The 19530-nt window shown below is 40.6% G+C and overlaps 2 protein-coding genes and 1 long non-coding RNA gene across 28 annotated transcripts in view; 1 reads left to right on the top strand and 2 right to left on the bottom strand.

Annotated features, from left to right (window-relative positions):
• Positions 1-1573: 1573 nt before the first annotated feature.
• LOC106561942 (NADH dehydrogenase [ubiquinone] iron-sulfur protein 3, mitochondrial) lies at positions 1574-6234 on the bottom strand. The gene is made up of 7 exons (XM_014126399.3): positions 6089-6234; positions 4324-4380; positions 3965-4062; positions 3307-3456; positions 3060-3185; positions 2198-2317; positions 1574-1856 (listed from the first exon to the last, which is right to left on the bottom strand). Exons 1-7 carry the CDS (start codon positions 6141-6143, stop codon positions 1695-1697), a joined length of 768 nt encoding a protein of 255 aa, XP_013981874.3. The 5' UTR covers positions 6144-6234; the 3' UTR covers positions 1574-1694.
• Positions 6235-8161: 1927 nt separating this feature from the next.
• LOC106561940 (uncharacterized) lies at positions 8162-11871 on the bottom strand. 2 transcript variants are annotated; one of them, XR_001318942.3, is made up of 3 exons: positions 10820-11871; positions 9264-9426; positions 8162-9128 (listed from the first exon to the last, which is right to left on the bottom strand). It is a non-coding gene; the product is annotated as an uncharacterized LOC106561940 (long non-coding RNA). The 2 variants fall into 2 exon arrangements; XR_014379339.1 differs by lacking the exon at positions 10820-11871 and adding an exon at positions 9972-10810.
• An 86-nt stretch (positions 11872-11957) lies between these two features.
• Positions 11958-19530, top strand: part of LOC106561939 (CUGBP Elav-like family member 1) — a 56308-nt gene continuing 48735 nt past the window's right edge. For all 25 annotated transcript variants that reach the window (XM_082957729.1, XM_014126384.3, XM_082957723.1 and 22 more), the window contains exons 1-2: positions 11958-12125; positions 13607-13651. The gene's annotated coding sequence lies outside the window, so the exon portion shown is untranslated. The remainder of the gene's footprint in view (positions 12126-13606; positions 13652-19530) is intronic.

The raw sequence follows: 19530 nt of genomic DNA, 5'->3' as shown, positions 1-19530 counted from the left end.
GGGTCATATCATGAGTTGTGTGGGCCTATTGGGTTATGTACACCATCTCTGGGTACTGTTCCTTTTCAGTTTGAATTAGCATCTTATCAAAAGGAATAAACACAAAATGTGACACTTGCTGAATAATGAGACTATTTCAGTAATAGTTAGTCTCCCAATTAATGGTCATCTACTATGCGAATAGCAGGTTGATGTTTGTCATGAATCTTGTCCCGGAGGCAAAACTTAGCCATTTCCGCTAGCTGCAGTCAAAATGTTATTTATGATCTTAATTTAAGGTTAGGGTTAGCAGTGTAGTTAAGGTTATGCTTAAAATCAGATTTTTATGACTTTGTGGCTGTGCCAGCAAGTGACCACTCAGCAGAGCTGCCTCCAGAACAAGATTCTTGAAGAAAAATGCTTACCTGCCTGTGATTGCGGTGTCAGGCATATACTCACTCCTGTGGTGCTGCCCTTATTCAACCTACTTTTGGAGCACATCCTTCGTCACACTCTTGACTCCCTAATGTCCAAGTGTCACTAATTGTGGCAACTTTTGTACCCTGAGGGTGGAATGACTTTTTCGATACAGCAAATTTAAAAATATGAAACGGATGTATAATTTTTCAATTTTTATGGGAAAATTGTAGTTTAGCATTTGCTTTGTAGTTCTAATTTCAATCATTATGTGCATGGACTGCAAAAGGAAATAGTCCTCGAGTTGAGTGGACCAAATTTGTATAACAGCTTTAATTATATTTAAAAACCACTAGCATGACAACTTTTGAGAGAGTAAGGAACCCACAAAAAGTATTATTTCTTAGAGCTCAGTGAGATCAATTTCCAGAGAGATAACAGGCATTATGATATTGGGAATTGAGTCTTGGAGAATATTTTGACTAATAATTTCATGCATGCTGTCATGGAGAATAATCGTCTAACAGCTTTGAAGATCTTCTTTGTAATGAGATCGTATTTCTATCCATAACTGATTTTTTTGTAAATAACTTTGTTGTAAGTGGTACGCTGGTGACCTGTGCTTATATCTTTGTCCTTACAATGATTGTAAACTGCATCAAATTCTGCCCTGGGTACATTCAACCCATGTGTTAGTAGTCTGCTTCTTGTTGGCTCCTTGAAATGTTAAAAATATTTCTTATACAATGGATACTTTGGAACATGTGAAGCAGAATAAATAAAGTTCATGTTTATTTTTCTGTACTCTTATTGGTAGAAGGCACATCTATGTCAGTGAACTTGAACATGCCCATAGGGAGAGCTTATATCAGCATGATGCTAATTGACTCATGAGACAATAAACCTCAACAATATTCAAAATATACAAATCAATTTAATCCAATAATATTTTAATCTTATGTGGTCTTGAATATAAACGTTTTTTTTTTTTTTATTCAATATAACCTATACGTAACTGCTTTTTAACATGCACACAGTGCCCTCTTTTGGTCTGCTATGGTAAGGCAAGGTCTGTTTCTACTAGTGCTACTGTCTCTTAGAGTTTAAACATACACAGTCAAAATGTAATCTCTACTCAGCACATCCAACTAATGAATAAATATCAAAGACAAACAAATAAATGTTTACCTTTTGTTTTTATTTACATAAATACTTTAGTGGGCTCAAGCAGGACATGGGTCCATCAACAGTACAGTCATTATACATAGGTGTGGGCATTTTCTCTCTGGGATAGATGGTTACTTGTCAGCTGGCTTATCCCCAGCTGGCAGTTCAGGTGCCTTGGCCTCACGGTGGGCTGGGAACACCTCCCATGGGCTGTTCAGGTCAAACTTCCGAAACTCCTGTGAGAGCTCCACAGGCTCTGCCACCACACGCTTCACCTCGTCATCATAACGCACCTGAGATGTACCAGATGTACAGAATGAATAATATGGTAGATACCAGTGGAGGTTGATGATGGGAGGACAGCTCATAATAATGGCTGGAACAGAGCAAATGGAAATGGCATCAAACACATGGAAACAATATGTTTGATGCATTTGATACCATTCCACTCATTCAGCCATTACCACGAGCCCGTCCACCCCAATTAAGGTGCCACCAACCTCCTGTGGTAGATACAATATTTCAGTAATGTGAAGTCACATGTACAGATCTTAGGATAGGATTAGGTTATAATTCGGCCTTTAATGTATGTAAACTACATGGGACATTTCTCGGCATTCACGTCTGACCTTACCTCCACAAATCCAGACAGTGGGAAGTCCTTCCTAAATGGATGCCCCTCAAACCCATAATCTGTCAGAATACGTCTCAGGTCAGGGTGGTTGGCGAAGAAAACTCCATACATGTCCCACACCTAATGACAAGCACAAAACATCCTTTCATAGTGTTGGAAAGGGAGGGTATATAGTTTCCCAGTAAACTACCAGAATTTTGGTAACATTCATGTTGTTTTTATGACATCTAGTGGCCTTTTTGGGTACTTCAGATTATCCAGGTGTCTGTAGTTATATCTGGCCCTCTGTGTGGCCTTATACTCTGTGTGGCCATCAACTTAGTGAATATCATTGTTGTTTAATATATGGGTTTCAGTATGAAATATCCATTATATTTTCCCCCCCACACTTATTTTACTATGTCAATATGTATTTGTTATCAATATATTGACGCCAAACTGCTGGCAGTTGTGAAAAATGTCAATTGTTGAAACAGTTGCAGAGTTAATTGAAATAATGGCATTGTTGATTAGATGCTCTTTTTCAATAATTAGATATTTTCTCTTGAACAATATGACCTCCACTAAAAACTCATGGAGAATATGAACAGATAAAAAAATGTATACTATATGAAGAATTTTTTTTTTTTTATTAGAGTATAACTGACCAAAGTTACAATAGATTGCCATAGATTACCTGTTAATTACCAAAGATTCCAGTAACTTTGGTAAATTACTGCTAGTTTTACAAACCTATCCTTTCATGAGCATTTGCCTTTGGCAGGCAAAATATAAATCTTGAGCTGCCAACACAAAAAATGGTACATTACAATCTTTGAACCCTTCAAGCAAAGCATTCTTACGATGTAACTGTCAGACTTACCTCCCTCTCGTACCAGTTGGCTGCATTGTGGACAGACACAGAGGAGTCTACTGGGGTGAGCTCGTCGGTGTAGGTCTTCAAACGGATCCGGGAGTTGTAGCGCAGGGAGAGCAGGTTGTACACAATCTATTCACCATCAAAGAAAACAGACTTACGCATTAAAAAAAAACTGAATAGATCAGGGTTCGTCAAAACAATCTGGTTAAAATTCTTACTTATGGGGCTGGGGGTATGGACGGAATGGTACCTCAAAGCGATTCTGGCGGGTGGGAATGTCCACTGCAGTAAGGTCAATCATGTTTCGGAACTGAGCGTTGCTGTGGTCTCTCAGAAAGGTCAACACAGGGACGACCCCGTCAGGATGGATCATCACCTCCAACTCATTGTAACACGTCACCTGAAGATATAACATGCATCCTTGTGAAGTTCATATGGCTTCAAAATTACATTCAATTAGCTATACAAAACATCAAGCTTTCTAAGAAGGTAAATTAAGATTAAGCTAACTTTAGTGGTCAATTGTACACAAGGTCCAACCGAAATTAACCGCTTTTAACCCAACCCCTCCAAAATATACACATACAAACAGGTTTTGGAGAGGTGCAGGGGACTGCCACACTGGGTGCCTGGGGACCTGTTGTTGTGGGGGGTTAAGTGCCTTGCTCAAGGGCACAATGGCATCTAGGATGCGATACCAGCAACCTTCTGGTTGCCAGCTTAATTCCCAAGTGTGGGCTCCTTTGTAACCTTATGTGTATGTTCCCCATGTTTTAGCTGCACCATACGCATTTAGGATTTACAGTATAGTTTCCCTAAATGGTTGCTCAACATTGTATGATTGTGTGGATGTCTTCGTGTTAAAGCTGACTGTATTCATTACAGTTGTTGCAATTACATTATCTTACCTGGACTTGCTGCACATATTTAGGAAGCATTTCAGCCACATATTCTCCAAAAGCTGCAAGTTGGTTATGGGTGACCGCATCCTTGGGTCTGACAGTGGCTACATAGAGATGGGCGCATGAAATAGATTCAAATAAAGGAAGAGGCGATACAGTTATTGTTGCACTCAATCATCTATTGTATTCAGTGTCGCAAAGATCACTGACGGAATTGAAAACTAAAACGGTTAGATAATTATACTACATTGGGGATGGACTAGGACTTTGCGGGTTCAACATACTGATGATGATTATCTGCAATGTACACCATAAAGACAAATGCCACGGCCTGGGTGAATTCTATTAGACACTGGTATACTCACGTTTTGTTTCAGTAGTCTCGGATCTCGCTTGCACGAGACATGGGCTTTGATTGGCAACTGTAACATATTACATAAAATAACATTACATCCACAATGGCTAGCTAATGTTAAAACAGGTTGGATTACCAGCATGGTCCTCTCCTCTGAGCTAGTTGACTGCTCGCTAACTAGCGGCTAAGTGACTAACACTTTCACGTTACTTGACTCGGTTATGGCTACATAACATTGTCATAACAAGGATATAGCTAGCTAATAGATACACTACATGACCAAAAGTATGTGGACACCTGCTCGTCGAACACCTCATTCAAAAATCATGGGCATTAATATGGAGTTGGTCCCTCCCCCATTTGCTGCTATAACAGCCTCCACTCTTCTGGGAAGGCTTTATACTAGATGTTGGAACATTTGCTGCGGGGATTTGCTTCCATTCAGCCACAACAGCATTAGTGAGGTCGGGCGATTAGGCATGGCTCGCAGTTGGCGTTCCAATTCATCCCAAAGGTGTTCAATGGGGTTGAGGTCAGGGCTCTGTGCAGGCCAGTTAAGTTCTTCCACACCCATCTCGACAAACCATTTCTGTATAGACCTCACTTTGTGCACAGGGGCATTGTCATCCTGAAATAGGAAAGGGCTTCCCCAAACTGTTGCCACAAAGTTGGAAGCACCGAGTCATCAAGAATGTCATTGTATGCTGTAGCGTTAAGATTTCCCTTCACTGTATCCAAGGGTCCTAGCCCAAACCAAGAAGAACAGCCCCAGACCATTGTTCCTCCTCCACCGAACTTTACAGTTGGCACTATGCATTCGGGGAGGTAGTGTTCTCCTTGCACCGCCAAACCCAGATTCGTCTGTTGGACTGCCAGATGGTAAAGCGTGATTCATCACTCCAGAGAATGTGTTTCCACTGCTCCAGAGTCCAATGGCAGTGAGCTTTACACTACTTCAGCCAACGCTTGGCATTGCACATTGTGATGTTAGGCTTGTGTGTGGCTGCTCGACCATGGAAAACCCATTTCATGAAGCTCCCGACGAACAGTTATTGTGCTGACATTGCCTCCAGTGGCAGTTTGGAATTCGGTAGTGAGTGTTGCAACCGAGGACAGATGATTTTTACGCACTAAAGCACTCAGTGGTCTAGCTCTGTGAGCCTGTCACTTCCCGGCTGAGCCGTTGTTGCTCCTAGACGTTTCCACTACACAATAACAACTGTAAGTGCTGACCAGGGTGGCTCTAGCAGGGCAGACATTTGACGAACTGACAACGGTGCCACGTTGAAAGTCACTGAGCTCTTCAGTATGGCCATTCTACTGCCAATGTTTGTCTATGGAGATTGCATGGCGGTGTGCTCGATTTTATACACCTGTCAGCAAAGAGTGTGGCCGAAATTCCCGAATCCACAAATTTGAAGGGGTGTCCACATACCTTTGTATATATAGTGTATTCAAGGCATACATGCCTGTTAGTGTCAGTTTATAACTGACATTACAATGTGCGTTCCAGACGTCGTCTGTTTCAGTCGTCCTGCGCAGATAATCAAAATCTGACTTGCGTTTAGCAAGCTTCTAGATGCGCAGTGTGACAACTAAAATCCCGACCTGGAACATAACCACTGACTTGCTAGCCAATTTGATGGAAGGTCAAATGAGAATCGGCCGACTACAGATAGCGCGATCTTAACAACAATATAAGTACGTTATCACGCACATTAACTAAACATTAAGACAGCATGTTAGTGCACAGTTAACACTCGAAATGTACTTACGATTCAAAGTCCTGCTAAAACCTCCGCGAACAAAACGCACTAACGATGCCGCCATGTTTTTTCAATGACGTATTCAATTTTCTTCTGTTTTTTTTTTTGTTGCACATTTGCACTTTAGAGTAGGCGTTCCCTGACGGAAATATGCAGATGAGTGCTAGTACACGCCGATAGGATCTCGCTTGGTCGTGGTTGGCTCTGCCATCATTGCTTTTTCTGCCCACTATGACTCATTTGTTCAACGTTGTAAACGACAGGCTGTGGTCTATCTTGGTTTAGTTATATAAATCTTTGTTAAAAGTTTTTGCGTCACCACCATTACAGACATGCAGTAGAATCAACGGTTGATGGTCTTTGTTTTACCATTTACTTTTAATGCACATTTCAGACAGGTAATTTAACATTGGATAGATCTCATCAAGGGCTATCTGTTGCTATACTAGTTTGTATCCAAAATGTATACTAGCCTGGTTGCCGGTCTCTGTTCTGGTACATTCAACTCCTTTTGGAATGTTGAGACTGATATCCAGGGCTGGCATGGTTACACGTGGTCTGCTGTTGTAAGGCCAGTAGCGGGTACTGCCAAATTCTCTAAAATGGAGGTGGCTTATGGTAGATAAATTAACATAAACTTCTCTTGCCACAGCTCTGTTGGACATTCCTGCAGTCAACATGCCAATTGCATGCTCCCTCAAAACTTGACATCTGTGGCATTGTGTTGTGACAAAACTGCACATTTTAATTTAAAGTGGCCTTTTGTCCCCAGCATAAGGTAATGTGTAATGATCACACACTGTTTAGTCAGTTTCTTCATAGGCCACACCTGTCAGGTGGAAGGATTATTTTGACAAAGGAGAAATGCTCACTAACAAGGATGTACCGTAAATTCCGGACTATAAACCACAACTTTTTTCCCAGGCTTTGAACCTCGCGGTTTAAACAATGACGCGGCTAATATATGGATTTTACCCGCTTTCTAAAAAAAAAAAAAAAACACATTCTGTGACGTGCTCAGTTTTTTTGCGGCATGAAGCTTTCATTAGACCAATGAAATTGCTGAACGGGTTAAGGTCAAACAACTTTTTTGTTTACTGTTTAGATTAAATCGAGCTCTCTCAAACTTCCCATCATTCTGATTACGGTAGTCATTTTGTCACCCTCATCATGGCAAAGACACGGAGAAATGCATATGATGCAGCTTTCAAGTTGAAGGTGATTGATCTGGCTGTTGGAAAAGGAAATAGAGCTGCTGCACGGGAGCTTGGTCTTAATGAGTTGATAAGACGTTGGAAACAGCAGCGTGAGGAATTGACTCAGTGCAAAAAGACAACTAAAGCTTACTGCTATTTTTTGTATTTTTTGTTACAAGCCGTGTTTCATTAAAGCCTATTTATTTTTGTTACAAGCCGTGTTTCGTTAAAGCCTGTGTAAAGTTAATTTGTTTCAATGTACCGGTGGGCACCTGCGGCTTATAGACATGTGCGGCTTATTTATGTTCAAAATAATTTTATTTTTTTTAATTCAGTGGGTGCGGCTTATATTCAGGTGCGCTTAATAGTCTGGAAATTACGGTAAACAAATGTGTGCACACAATTTGATAAAAAAGCTTTTTGTGCATATGGAACATTTGTGATCTTTTATTTCAGCTCATGAAAAATGGAACCAACACTTTACATGTTGTGTTTATATTTTTGTTCAGCATAATGATATACTTTCCTGTGGATATTGTCTCACATTCCTACCGCCAAAAGGACCAACTGCACAAATAACTGCTTAAGTACGTTAACATATCATTTCATTCAACATTCTGGTTGAATATCGTGAGAGAACTTTCCTGATTCAAATGCTCATTTCAACAAAGGCTTTCCAGACAATTAGGCTACATGTTCACTCCGGTTATGTTTCCATGGATGAAGTATCAATAGCTATCCTTTTATAATAAGTCATATTATTTTCCAATTGTCAGTGGAATGTTCTATCCCAATGATAATAATTAACAATCAATAAGCCTTGACTAATCCCCAAGGTTTGTAAGACACTGGGTTAAGAATAATTAGGCAAGGACTCAGCTTTCTGCAAAATGTTCATACAGTTTATTCAGAGAACGTTCTGAGGTCCAAATAACAAAGACATTCATTTTATGCTAACTCTCCACTTACGCACATACCTCCACACAAACAGTAGGTGAGTTGTATCCCTCCCTGGAGTTCTCACCACTGTTAACCACTAGCCAGTGCTGTCTGTTCCTTTCCCCCGAGATTAGAGAGACCTTGAGGGTCACTCCCTTTCTTCTCTAAGTTACTCAAAGTTCCTCACTAGGTCGGGTCAAACACTGTCTACTATTTTCTTAGGCACACTAATACACACACATTTCATTTTTGTCCCGGGCCTCTACTAGACCTTATGGGCCTTTCGATTAGAACTTTAATTATTCATTATACATGCTACATAACTACTAATTAGTTACGTGACAGGGTTGGATTCTTTAATCATTTACCTTTGAACATATTATTCCCGTATCACCAATATATACATAAACACACACAATCAGTGAAATTTGTAACATACAAAAATTTGCTTAACATAGAAATTGTAATCAAATTCCCTATTAAGGAGGAAAAAATGTTACGTAGAAACATGTTTTTAAATACACACACCCCACCCCCTCACCCAGCTGTCAGTACTTTGATGGGGATTGCATTTTATTATACCCCATGTTCTGATGAGCTGTGATAAAACATTTGAATTATACAATGCCCTTGATCCAGTTGAGTAACAAAACAATGTAATAAAGAATAAGCTCAAGGTCAAAAAAACTCTTCAAGAAGAATATGGTTTGTTTTGACAAAGCTCATTTTACAGTTTCTGTAGGAGTGCAATAAAGTATGCTGGCAGCCTCTCAACAATCTTAAATGGAACCCCCCCGCCACAGACTTGCTGATGGTACCTGCCGAAGCATCTCCAGCTGTGTAGAAGAAATTATTACATGTGGTCGGATAGAGGCCAACATCTGACATGCTTCCTCTGGACCCTAGCAGTGAATCTGTAAACAGACCAACAAACTGATGTACAAGTTCGGTAGATAACTAATTCAGTACTAGTGATGATCAGGATAGCCAGCAGTGGCAATCTATGGAAAGCAAAGCCTGTCGTTTGCTGGCCAAAGCCACTGACTCACCCGTATGATGTATGCAGCAGCTTGTGTAGCACTGCGACAGCGTCCAGCCTTACAGTGGACATTGACACCGGAGCCCTTTTCCCGGTGACTGAGTGCGAACTCCACTCCTCTGTCCACTCCTCTGTGCAGGTTCTCTATACTGGGCACCCCATTTATCTCCAAGCTGCAATCATGCAACACACACACAGTATGGATGAATGATGAGTAGTCATCTGGATATAAATAGCACTCCCACAGCAATTCTCCATAGATCTGCTGTACAATATACCAACAAAATAACAATGGAAATGTCTATCAAAGTCATTATCATATAGTGGATTCAATAATCCCTAATTCCCAATTCACTATAATAAAAATATATTGTTTCCATGTGTAATCTCATATTCACATCAGAACAAACGATCACACACAATTCAACATATATCAAATGAACCCGAAAAATCACTCAACGTCACACTCTTGTGGCGAAGAAATACAATACACCTAGAATGTACCATATTTTCCTAAGCTAACAAAACCAGGCCAAAACATTTACATTTTACATTTACGTCATTTAGCAGACGCTCTTATCCAGAGCGACTTACAAATTGGTGCATTCACCTTATGATATCCAGTGGAACAACCATTTCACAATAGTACATCTATAAACGCTGCTAGCTGGTGCTCATACATTTATAAAACATTCTTTAATCATTTGTCATAAATTACCTGCACTCATGGGACACACGCAGTATGGCTGCATGAGTAGCCGACGGGATACAAATAGACTCCTAAAGAATATGCATTTTCAAGTTAGCTACCAACTTCAGAGGGAACTTTAGCTAACTGTTAGCAAAAAACCCACAAGGCAAACTAAGATTCGGCAAATAACATAAAGAGTGGCTTATTTTACGCCACACCAACAACATTTGTTACTAATAACATACATTGCTGATGTAAAAGGTAGATTTTATGATGTAACGATGTCATTTCTATCGCGGGACCTTTCAACTCACCCACAGCAACTCTCCATAGAGCTATGGAACACCCAGAATCCCATACCTTTATTACAGAGTGTATTAGACATTGTTAACCCAGTAATCCACCAGGTGGAATAATACCCATTTTATGCGGGAATTGAACAATTTAAATACACCGTTACATCTGCACCAGCTGGAAGTAGAAAATAATGTTGATGTCAATTTCTTTTTCTCCATTACAAAATCAGTAGCGCGTGCATGCCAGCTAAAAGTAGTAGACTGGACTGGAGTTCACATAACCAAAATGTATCAGCTAGCTACCTCCTTAGTCATTGATTTGAAAGGCAGGGTCTACAGGGTGGCACAGCGGTCTAAGGCACTGCATCTCAGTGCAAGAGGCTTTACTACAGTTCGAATCCAGGCTGTATCACATCTGGCCGTTATTGGGTGTCCCATTGGGCAGCGCACAATTGGCCCAGCGTCGTCCGGGTTAGGCCGTCATTGTAAATAAGAATGTTCTTAACTTACTTGCCTAGTTAAAGGTTCAATAATTTAAAACAGTATCCTTGCTAACGCGCCAGACATGTTCACACTTACATTTACAGCGTAGTCAGCACCAATGTTAAAGCAAATTCCAAATCCGAGATAGATGCATGGCCCAAACCAACAACATCTAAATGACTGGTAGGAAAACGTGTTGTTCCAGATGTACTATTCAACCTAACAGGCCAATTACCCAGTATCTGTGTAATTAACAGGCTAATTACCCAGTATCTGTGCTTTAGAGATGTCAGCGACAAGTGTCTCGTCTCTAACACGAAGCTCCTATTCAAACTCTCATTAGACACACAGTTATGTAAAAATACGTTCGGTATTTAACCAATGTAGGGGTTTCGCTGAGCAACTAACTTAATTTACTCCCGTAGTACTTTTTGTACTTCCAAAAAAGGATACACAAATATTTTACAAGCAACAGCAAAAAAACACTTTTCGGCACCTTCAATGTATTGAGCTGTCGTAGACTTCCGACTTGTGCATAGCATTAAAGTTAGTGCTATCCGGGATCCTTGGGATGTGAGTGAATAGGCATTCTTTCGATTGCGTGTACATTTTTATTTTGTGAGTAACGAACGTATTTTGACTTTATAACGCTTGCAGAGCTGTCTAGTTTGAATCGGAGCTTCCTGAGCCTTGGAGAGGAGACATGGCATACTCATCATCAACATCTTTAAAAGCATATACTGGGGCAGGATCAGCCAGCTGTCAAAACCTGCTGAGAAACATGAACATCTGTGTAATTGCTTCAGATGCAGACAGCGTTGTACAACCGACTTCTCAGAATTAGTTTCAAATGCTGCTCAACATGTTGCACCTGGAGAAGAGGCAATTTACATCAAAACACATTGATCAACATAAATTGAATGGCAACACAATAACTTTGCAGCTGACCATTGAGCTATTAAATAACAGAATGACTACATAACATCCTCCCATGAGAAAGAATCTAGAACGTACCAAGTTTGTGACGCAGGGGACACTTGTTATTCTAAATGGCACAATGGGTCTAAAGGCGACTCGGAAACGCAAGGAAAGTTGTTAAATATAACGCACATTTAGAAAAAGCTTGCAACAAATATTTTGCTAACGTTGTTTGGTCCAACATTCACTTCAATTAAAAAAACATAATCGACGGTCACACCCCCAATCCCCTGTTTCCGAGAGTTTGATGGTAAATGCAGGAAAGACCGCCATTTTGCAAGATAGAAGTACAAGTCTAAAAGTGAGCTGGTGAAGAAAATAATTGAAATAATAAGCCACCAAACATACACTTAGCAAATACTGATAACACACTGTGTTGGCTAAACACATAGGTAGTCGCATTTAAAGTTAAGACATCACACAGGTAAGTAGGGTTGAAGTAGAATTATTTGCCAGCTGGTTTATCTAGCTATCAAATGTGATATCCAATGCTAGATAGCGGCGCACATTTGGCTTGTTTATGGATCTGTCAGCTGGCTTAGCAAAGAGGGTCACAAACAACATGCGTCATTAAACTGCTTTCCAGAAAACTAGCTATCTGTTTGCTAAATGGAACCATTCTTACCCAACAATAAATACAACTGCTAGCGAATACTTTCCAAACACGCATGGTTCTTCTTTTGATAATGTTTGCATTTAGCTAACAGAAGACTGAAATAGCCTGTCAGTGTGCTTATCAACAAGCTAACGTTACTAGTACCACCGAGCCTGGTTCTAAACAGCCAAGTTAGCCTCACACACTACAGCACTTGCTGTTTCACAGAGCAGCTACTGTTAGCTACCAAATCTGGTAATATATTGGATTTGATGCTCAATGCACTTAAAATAAACAAGCAAAGCATATCTTTATTTCCGCTCGCCTAACGTTAGAACAAAAATGGCGAAATAAATAGGCTGGTTAATCGTTTCACAATTAATTTCTAAATGTTGAATCGAGACGATATTCTTAAGTATCTGTTGAATATTTCAAATTTGTACAACCCTTGCATGAATTACTAGAATAGCTAGTAACGTTCGTTAACTAGCTAAATGAGGGGTGAGGTCTACTTTTCTCGAACGTCTGTTCTCGGGCCACATACGAGTGAGTTGGAACAGTGGCAGTTAAAAAAGTGTTTGAGGCTTGTGTGCTACGTGTTCTTCAGAGCAACTATTTAAGTTGTCAATGTATAGTAATTATTATTGTTAGATACCACGACAACACAAAACAAATTATTCTGACTGGTGTCTTCATAAGTGACTTCGATGACTCTCTCTGTAGTACACCGGTGAGTCACACGCCTACAGTACGCTGTGTCCATATCCAACGTTCCCTATTTTCAAATCTATCGTTTTCATACATAAGAATTTAGCTGTCTACTGCAGATGTTATGTGTCTAAAGAATTTCTAATGGATGATAACTGGTTCTCTACAAGTTCGTTTGTAGTAATGACTCATTTTATGAGATGGAGTTTGGTCAGACCAGTGGTCATAACCTCACATTACATTTTCATTATGCATACAATATGCAACGTAAGTCATGTTTGAACTATTGCCATTTACAGAAATTGATTGCATACAAATAATGTAGTATTTTCATGTCACTGTCTGGTACATTGCAATGTGACCTACAGCACTGGTAATGTGCTACACCGGAGAACTTGACTATTTATGTTAGCAGGTTTATATCAGCGATATCAGCTGATGTACGAAGGGCTATATAAATACATTTGATTTGATTATTTGCTTCTGAGATCTAATCAGCTCTGACTCTTGTCTTATTGCTTAAAATGCCAAAAGTGAGAATCAATGGCTGTTATGTGTCAGTCACACAGATTTGGTCATTTTATGTCTCTATTTGTTAACAGGATAAAGGGGGAAGAACCATTACCTACGTGACAAGCAAACCCAGGGTAAGTCATCAGGCTAGTCATTCTCAGACAATCTTCTCGCTGTCATCTACTGCTTAGAGGCAGACTACATCCTCAAAGTCATTTTAAGTAATGGGCTCAGTTGGCTTAAAATGGTTTTCAGAGAGTAGTAGTTGTAGTATTAGCCTATTGGGTCACTGAAACAATATGGCTATTTCAATGCCTTCCTTGACGCAGGGCAAGTAGGCTATTTAAGTCATGGCCATAGATTCATTTTCATCATATGGGCAGAAAAGGCACAAGCGGTTCTAAACATGATTACCCGTCGTAGCCTTCTTATGGCCAAATTGAAATGTTTCTAACAGAAGAAATATAAAAAGCAAATGCATGAGAGGACTTTGGAGATTATGGGGACATTATCAGACCAAAGGTCACCTGACACAAGACTGAATCCAAACATTACACTTTTGATTGTATGTGCATTTGACATTTACTGTACTTCACCGCATTTGCCAATAATGAAATCTGAAAATACTCTGAATATTCTTCATTTGTTGCTGAATATATTCATTGAAATGTTGGGGTAGGTGGGACAAGAAAAAACTATTTTAAGGGTTTGAGTGAGAGGTCTAACTGGTGTCTCTAAGTGGCCACACACCTTGTTAAACTGTTCCTAAGTAATGTCAATGCACTTTCATGACTCAAGGAAAGAGCCTTCAACTATAAGGCTTTTTTTTTTTAAGCTCTTCTAGCTTTACGATTGAGGAACTGAAGCATGCACACTTGTAGTTTTTTGTTTGGAACACCCATCACACAATTAATATTGTTTACACATTCCAAAAACGTTCTTTTAAATTCCCAATCTGGGTCAGGTGGGAATCATTTGAAAATGCATTCTATTGCCAAAATGTTTTGCTAAGCTATAAAATAGGATCTTACTTTGTTCAGCTTTCACAGGCACTTCAGACAAACAAATTGTAATTTTGGTGCTTATATAATTGAGTCATGAGTGCATTCAAGTGCTTGTACCTGGGAATAAAAATGGCATGCCCATACTCCATTATTTCACAATAATGCTTTGCATCCTCCCAATGGTCCAAATGTGTAATCCGTACCATCATATTCTGAGCTAGCCATTAAAAAAGTATGGTCCACAGATCTAAGTGAATCTGAACAACCCTTTAACTGGAACAGAATATGGAAAAATATGACCTTGGCGTCCTGAAATCCGAACCATCAATTGTATACATTTAAAGTTTGTTCAGACTGTATTTAACACCAAGGAAAACTTATGATGAAATTGGCCCTAACTCCCAACTGTTCGCTGTGTCCCGTAAATCCGGTAACCACATTCATATGATGTAGGAGTGCCATGCAGTTAAGCTTCTTGGGAGGAAGTGCATGAATGTAAATATGAAATGCGTTGCATCTTCTATGTTACTTAACAATGACAGCTCCTTCAGTCTCTGTCAGAGACAATTATTGCTGGCAGGCAGCACTGCCGCTAAAAACAATGTTGGCTCTTTGATGGCAAATAGCCCACTCTCAAATCGCCAGTGGATACAGTTACTGTTAAAGTTATAACAGAATTATTGGCGGTGAGAATGAATGGTGCTAGTCAAGGAACAATTGAGGCCTGGACAAATACTTGACTCTGTAAAGAATAATCTCAGCTAAAGCCCAACACATACATACAAACAAAATATACACTCGGTGACCAGTTTATTAGGTAAACGTTCACGAAAATGGTTCGCTCCTACAGATGGAGTCAACGGCTTAGTGAGGGTAGATGACTGCTGTTGGCTGAATTTTTACATAGGTGTGACACGCCCCCTCTTTATGTCAGAAGAGGAATGAAAAAATACAAGAAAATACTTACTATTTTGTTTCCCACCTTCCAGTCTCAGAGAAAATACAGTGCCTAAAGAAAGTATTCCCACCCCTTGACTTTTTCCATATTTTGTTGTGTTACAGCCTGAGTTTAAAATGGATTAAATAGAGACATTGTGTCACTGGCCTACACACAATACCCCATCATTTCAAAGTGGGATTGTTTTTTGAAATTTTTAAAAATTAATTAGAACTGAAATGTCTTGATTCAATTAGTATGCAACCCCTTTCTTATGCCAAGCCTAAATAAATTCAGGAGTAAAAATGTGCTTAACAATGCACGTATTAAGTTGCATGGACTCTATGTGCAATAATAGTGATTTTTTAATGACTACCTTAGCACTGTACCCCATACATACAATTATCTGTAAGGTCCCTTAGTCGAGCAGAAAATTTCAAACACGGATTCACCCCACAAAACCAGGGAGGTTTTCCAATGCCTCGCAAAGAAGGGCACCTATTGGTCGATGGTTTAAAAAACAAAAATATTAAAAGCAGACATTGAATATCCCTTAGAGCATGGTGAAGTTATTAATTGCACTTTGGATGGTGTATCAATACACCCAGTCACTACAAAGATACAGGTGTCTTTCCTAACTCAGTTGTCGGAGAGGAAGGAAACCTCTCAGGGATTTTACCAAGAGGCCAAAGGTGATTTTTAAAACCATTCGAGTTTAATGGCTGTGACCGGAGTACTGAGCATGGATCAACAACATTGTAGTTACTCCTCAATACTAACCTAATTGACAGAGGGGAAAAGAAGGAAGCCTGGACAAAATAAAAAGGCCAAATCTACACTGTAGTTGCTTACCAAGAAGCCTTTGAATGTTGAGTTAAATCTACTTGAAAGTCTATGGCTTGGGCGGTTTCCAGATTGTCATACCTTCATACTTAACTTGTATTGTGCCATACTGGGATATTCTGTAATACCAATACTGAACACAAGGGGCGCTGTTTTCAAAACCTAATACTCTGTAATCCGAAGGTTAGCAATGCTAACAAGTACATGTAAAATCCTATAGAGAATGCTAAAATAATGACCTAAAGTACTCAAGTTACTCAAATGCTACACAGTTTGCTGCACGAACAAAACAAATAACCAGCAGTCTCTTATCGTTGTGTGCTTGTGAACAAACACCACGTGACTGTGGACTACCGTATACTTCATAATAATGTGACAAGTGCGGCAGGTAGCCTAGTGGTTACAGCATTGCGCCAGTAACCGAAAGGTTGCTAGATTGAATCCCCGAGCTGACAGGGTAAAAATCTGTCATTCTGCCCCTGAACAAGGCAGTTAACCCACTGTTCCTAGGCCGTCATTGTACATAAGAATTTGTTCTTAACTGACTTGCCTAGTTAAATAAAGGTTACACACACACCACACTGACCAAAAATATACACTGCTCAAAAAAATAAAGGGAACACTTAAACAACACATCCTAGATCTGAATGAAAGAAATAATCTTATTAAATACTTTTTTCTTTACATAGTTGAATGTGCTGACAACAAAATCACACAAAAATAATCAATGGAAATCCAATTTATCAACCCATGAAGGTCTGGATTTGGAGTCACACTCAAAATTAAAGTGGAAAACCACACTACAGGCTGATCTAACTTTGATGTAATGTCCTTAAAACAAGTCAAAATGAGGCTCAGTAGTGTGTGTGGCCTCCACGTGCCTGTATGACCTCCCTACAACGCCTGGGCATGCTCCTGATGAGTTGGCGGATGGTCTCCTGAGGGATCTCCTCCCAGACCTGAACTAAAGCATCCACCAACTCCTGGACAGTCTGTGGTGCAACGTAGCGTTGGTGGATGGAGCGAGACATGATGTCCCAGATGTGCTCAATTGGATTCAGGTCTGGGGAACGGGCGGGCCAGTCCATAGCATCAATGCCTTCCTCTTGCAGGAACTGCTGACACACTCCAGCCACATGAGGTCTAGCATTGTCTTGCATTAGGAGGAACCCAGGGCCAACCGCACCAGCATATGGTCTCACAAGGGGTCTGAGGATCTCATCTCGGTACCTAATGGCAGTCAGGCTACCTCTGGCGAGCACATGGAGGGCTGTGCGGCCCCCCCAAGGAAATGCCACCCCACACCATGACTGACCCACCCCCAAACCAGTCATGCTGGAGGATGTTGCAGGCAGCAGAACGTTCTCCACGGCGTCTCCAGACTCTGTCACATCTGTCACGTGCTCAGTGTGAACCTGCTTTCATCTGTGAAGAGCACAGGGCGCCAGTGGCGAATTTGCCAATCTTGGTGTTCTCTGGCAAATGCCAAACGTTCTGCACGGTGTTGGGCTGTAAGCACAACCCCCACCTGTGGACGTCGGGCCCTCATACCACCCTCATGGAGTCTGTTTCTGACCGTTTGAGCAGACACATGCACATTTGTGGCCTGCTGGAGGTCATTTTGCAGGGCTCTGGCAGTGCTCCTCCTGCTCCTCCTTGCACAAAGGTGGAGGTAGCGGTCCTGCTGCTGGGTTGTTGCCCTCCTACGGCCTCCACGTCTCCTGATGTACTGGCCTGTCTCCTGGTAGCGCCTCCATGCTCTGGACACTACGCTGACAGACACAGCAAACGTTCTTGCCACAGCTCGCATTGATGTGCCATCCTGGATGAGCTGCACTACCTGAGCCACTTGTATGGGTTGTAGACTCCGTCTCATGCTACCACTAGAGTGAAAGCACCGCCAGCATTCAAAAGTGACCAAAACATCAGCCAGGAAGCATAGGAACTGAGAAGTGGTCTATGGTCACCACCTGCAGAACCACTCCTTTATTGGGGGTGTCTTGCTTATTGCCTATAATTTCCACCTGTTGTCTATTCCATTTGCACAACAGCATGTGAAATTTATTGTCAATCAGTGTTGCTTCCTAAGTGGACAGTTTGATTTCACAGAAGTGTGATTATCTTGGAGTTACTTTGTGTTGTTTAAGTGTTCCCTTTATTTTTTTGAGCAGTATATATTGTTAGCATTTACGTATGTCCCCATTACCAGTAAAACATAATCAAAACCTATTTCTTTCACTTACTTGCTGTGCTGTTTTGTTCAGTCGTTTTCATTTTCAACCAGGATTTCTATGGAACCCCGTTTGGGTCTTTGCGTGTCAAAGATACACTACATCTGTTTCAGTAGCTATAGTTAGTTAGTTAGCTAACTATATAGCTAGGTGTCATCTAAAATAACCCTAATTTATAAGACAGTTCTTATTTGATTAATGGTCGGCCCCATCTATGTGAAGCTAGCCACAATAAGGATTAGCCACAACAGTGGACTTTGCGTTAGCCTTCAAAATAAATGTATGGCATAATTCTATTTGTATTAATTTGCATCACAGTCAATTACTTTTATTTTGAAGGCAAACCGCAAATTCCACTATTGTGCGTAATCCTTATTGTGGCTAGCTTCACAGCACATAACATTTTACATTACATTTTAGTCTTTTAGCAGACGCTCTTATCCAGAGCGACTTACAGTAGTGAATGCATACATTTCATTTCATGCATTTTTTTTTTTGTACTGGCCCCCCGTGGGAATCGAACCCACAACCCTGGCGTTGCACACACCATGCTAGCGTTGCAAACACCATGCTCTACCAACTGAGCCAGAGGGACGACCTGGTCCGGTCGAGCCTCGCTAGCCAGATGAAGCTAGCTGGCTGCTTATAACGTTTGCTTTGGGCAACAGGGTTAAGTAGCTGGCTAGCTTTTTATTTTCATGATCTAAAGTTGAATTTCAATATGGGAAACAACAAGTGGCAACCCAGCTAATACTTACTCACAAGGGTTCCTAAATCATTGCTAAGAATAATGAAAATGGCTGCAGTTTCTACTGGTCATTGTTTTCAGGCTGGTTGTGTTGGTGCTAGGTAGGAACCAAGCTAAAGCTAGCTACCCCAGAAGTTGCGTTCAAAATAAATGATGCCTTATTACCTACGTGGTATTGTAGACACATCGTTCGTAGCCGGTGTTTACTTGTTTGCAGACATTTTTGTACATATTAGCCTTCCCTGTAGCT

Source organism: Salmo salar, chromosome 11 (assembly GCF_965601325.2).
Source record: "Salmo salar chromosome 11, fSalSal1, whole genome shotgun sequence".
NCBI lineage: Eukaryota > Metazoa > Chordata > Actinopteri > Salmoniformes > Salmonidae > Salmo > Salmo salar.
The sequence above is the reverse complement of the archived record's forward strand: the minus strand, read 5'-3'. Positions and strand labels throughout refer to the sequence as shown.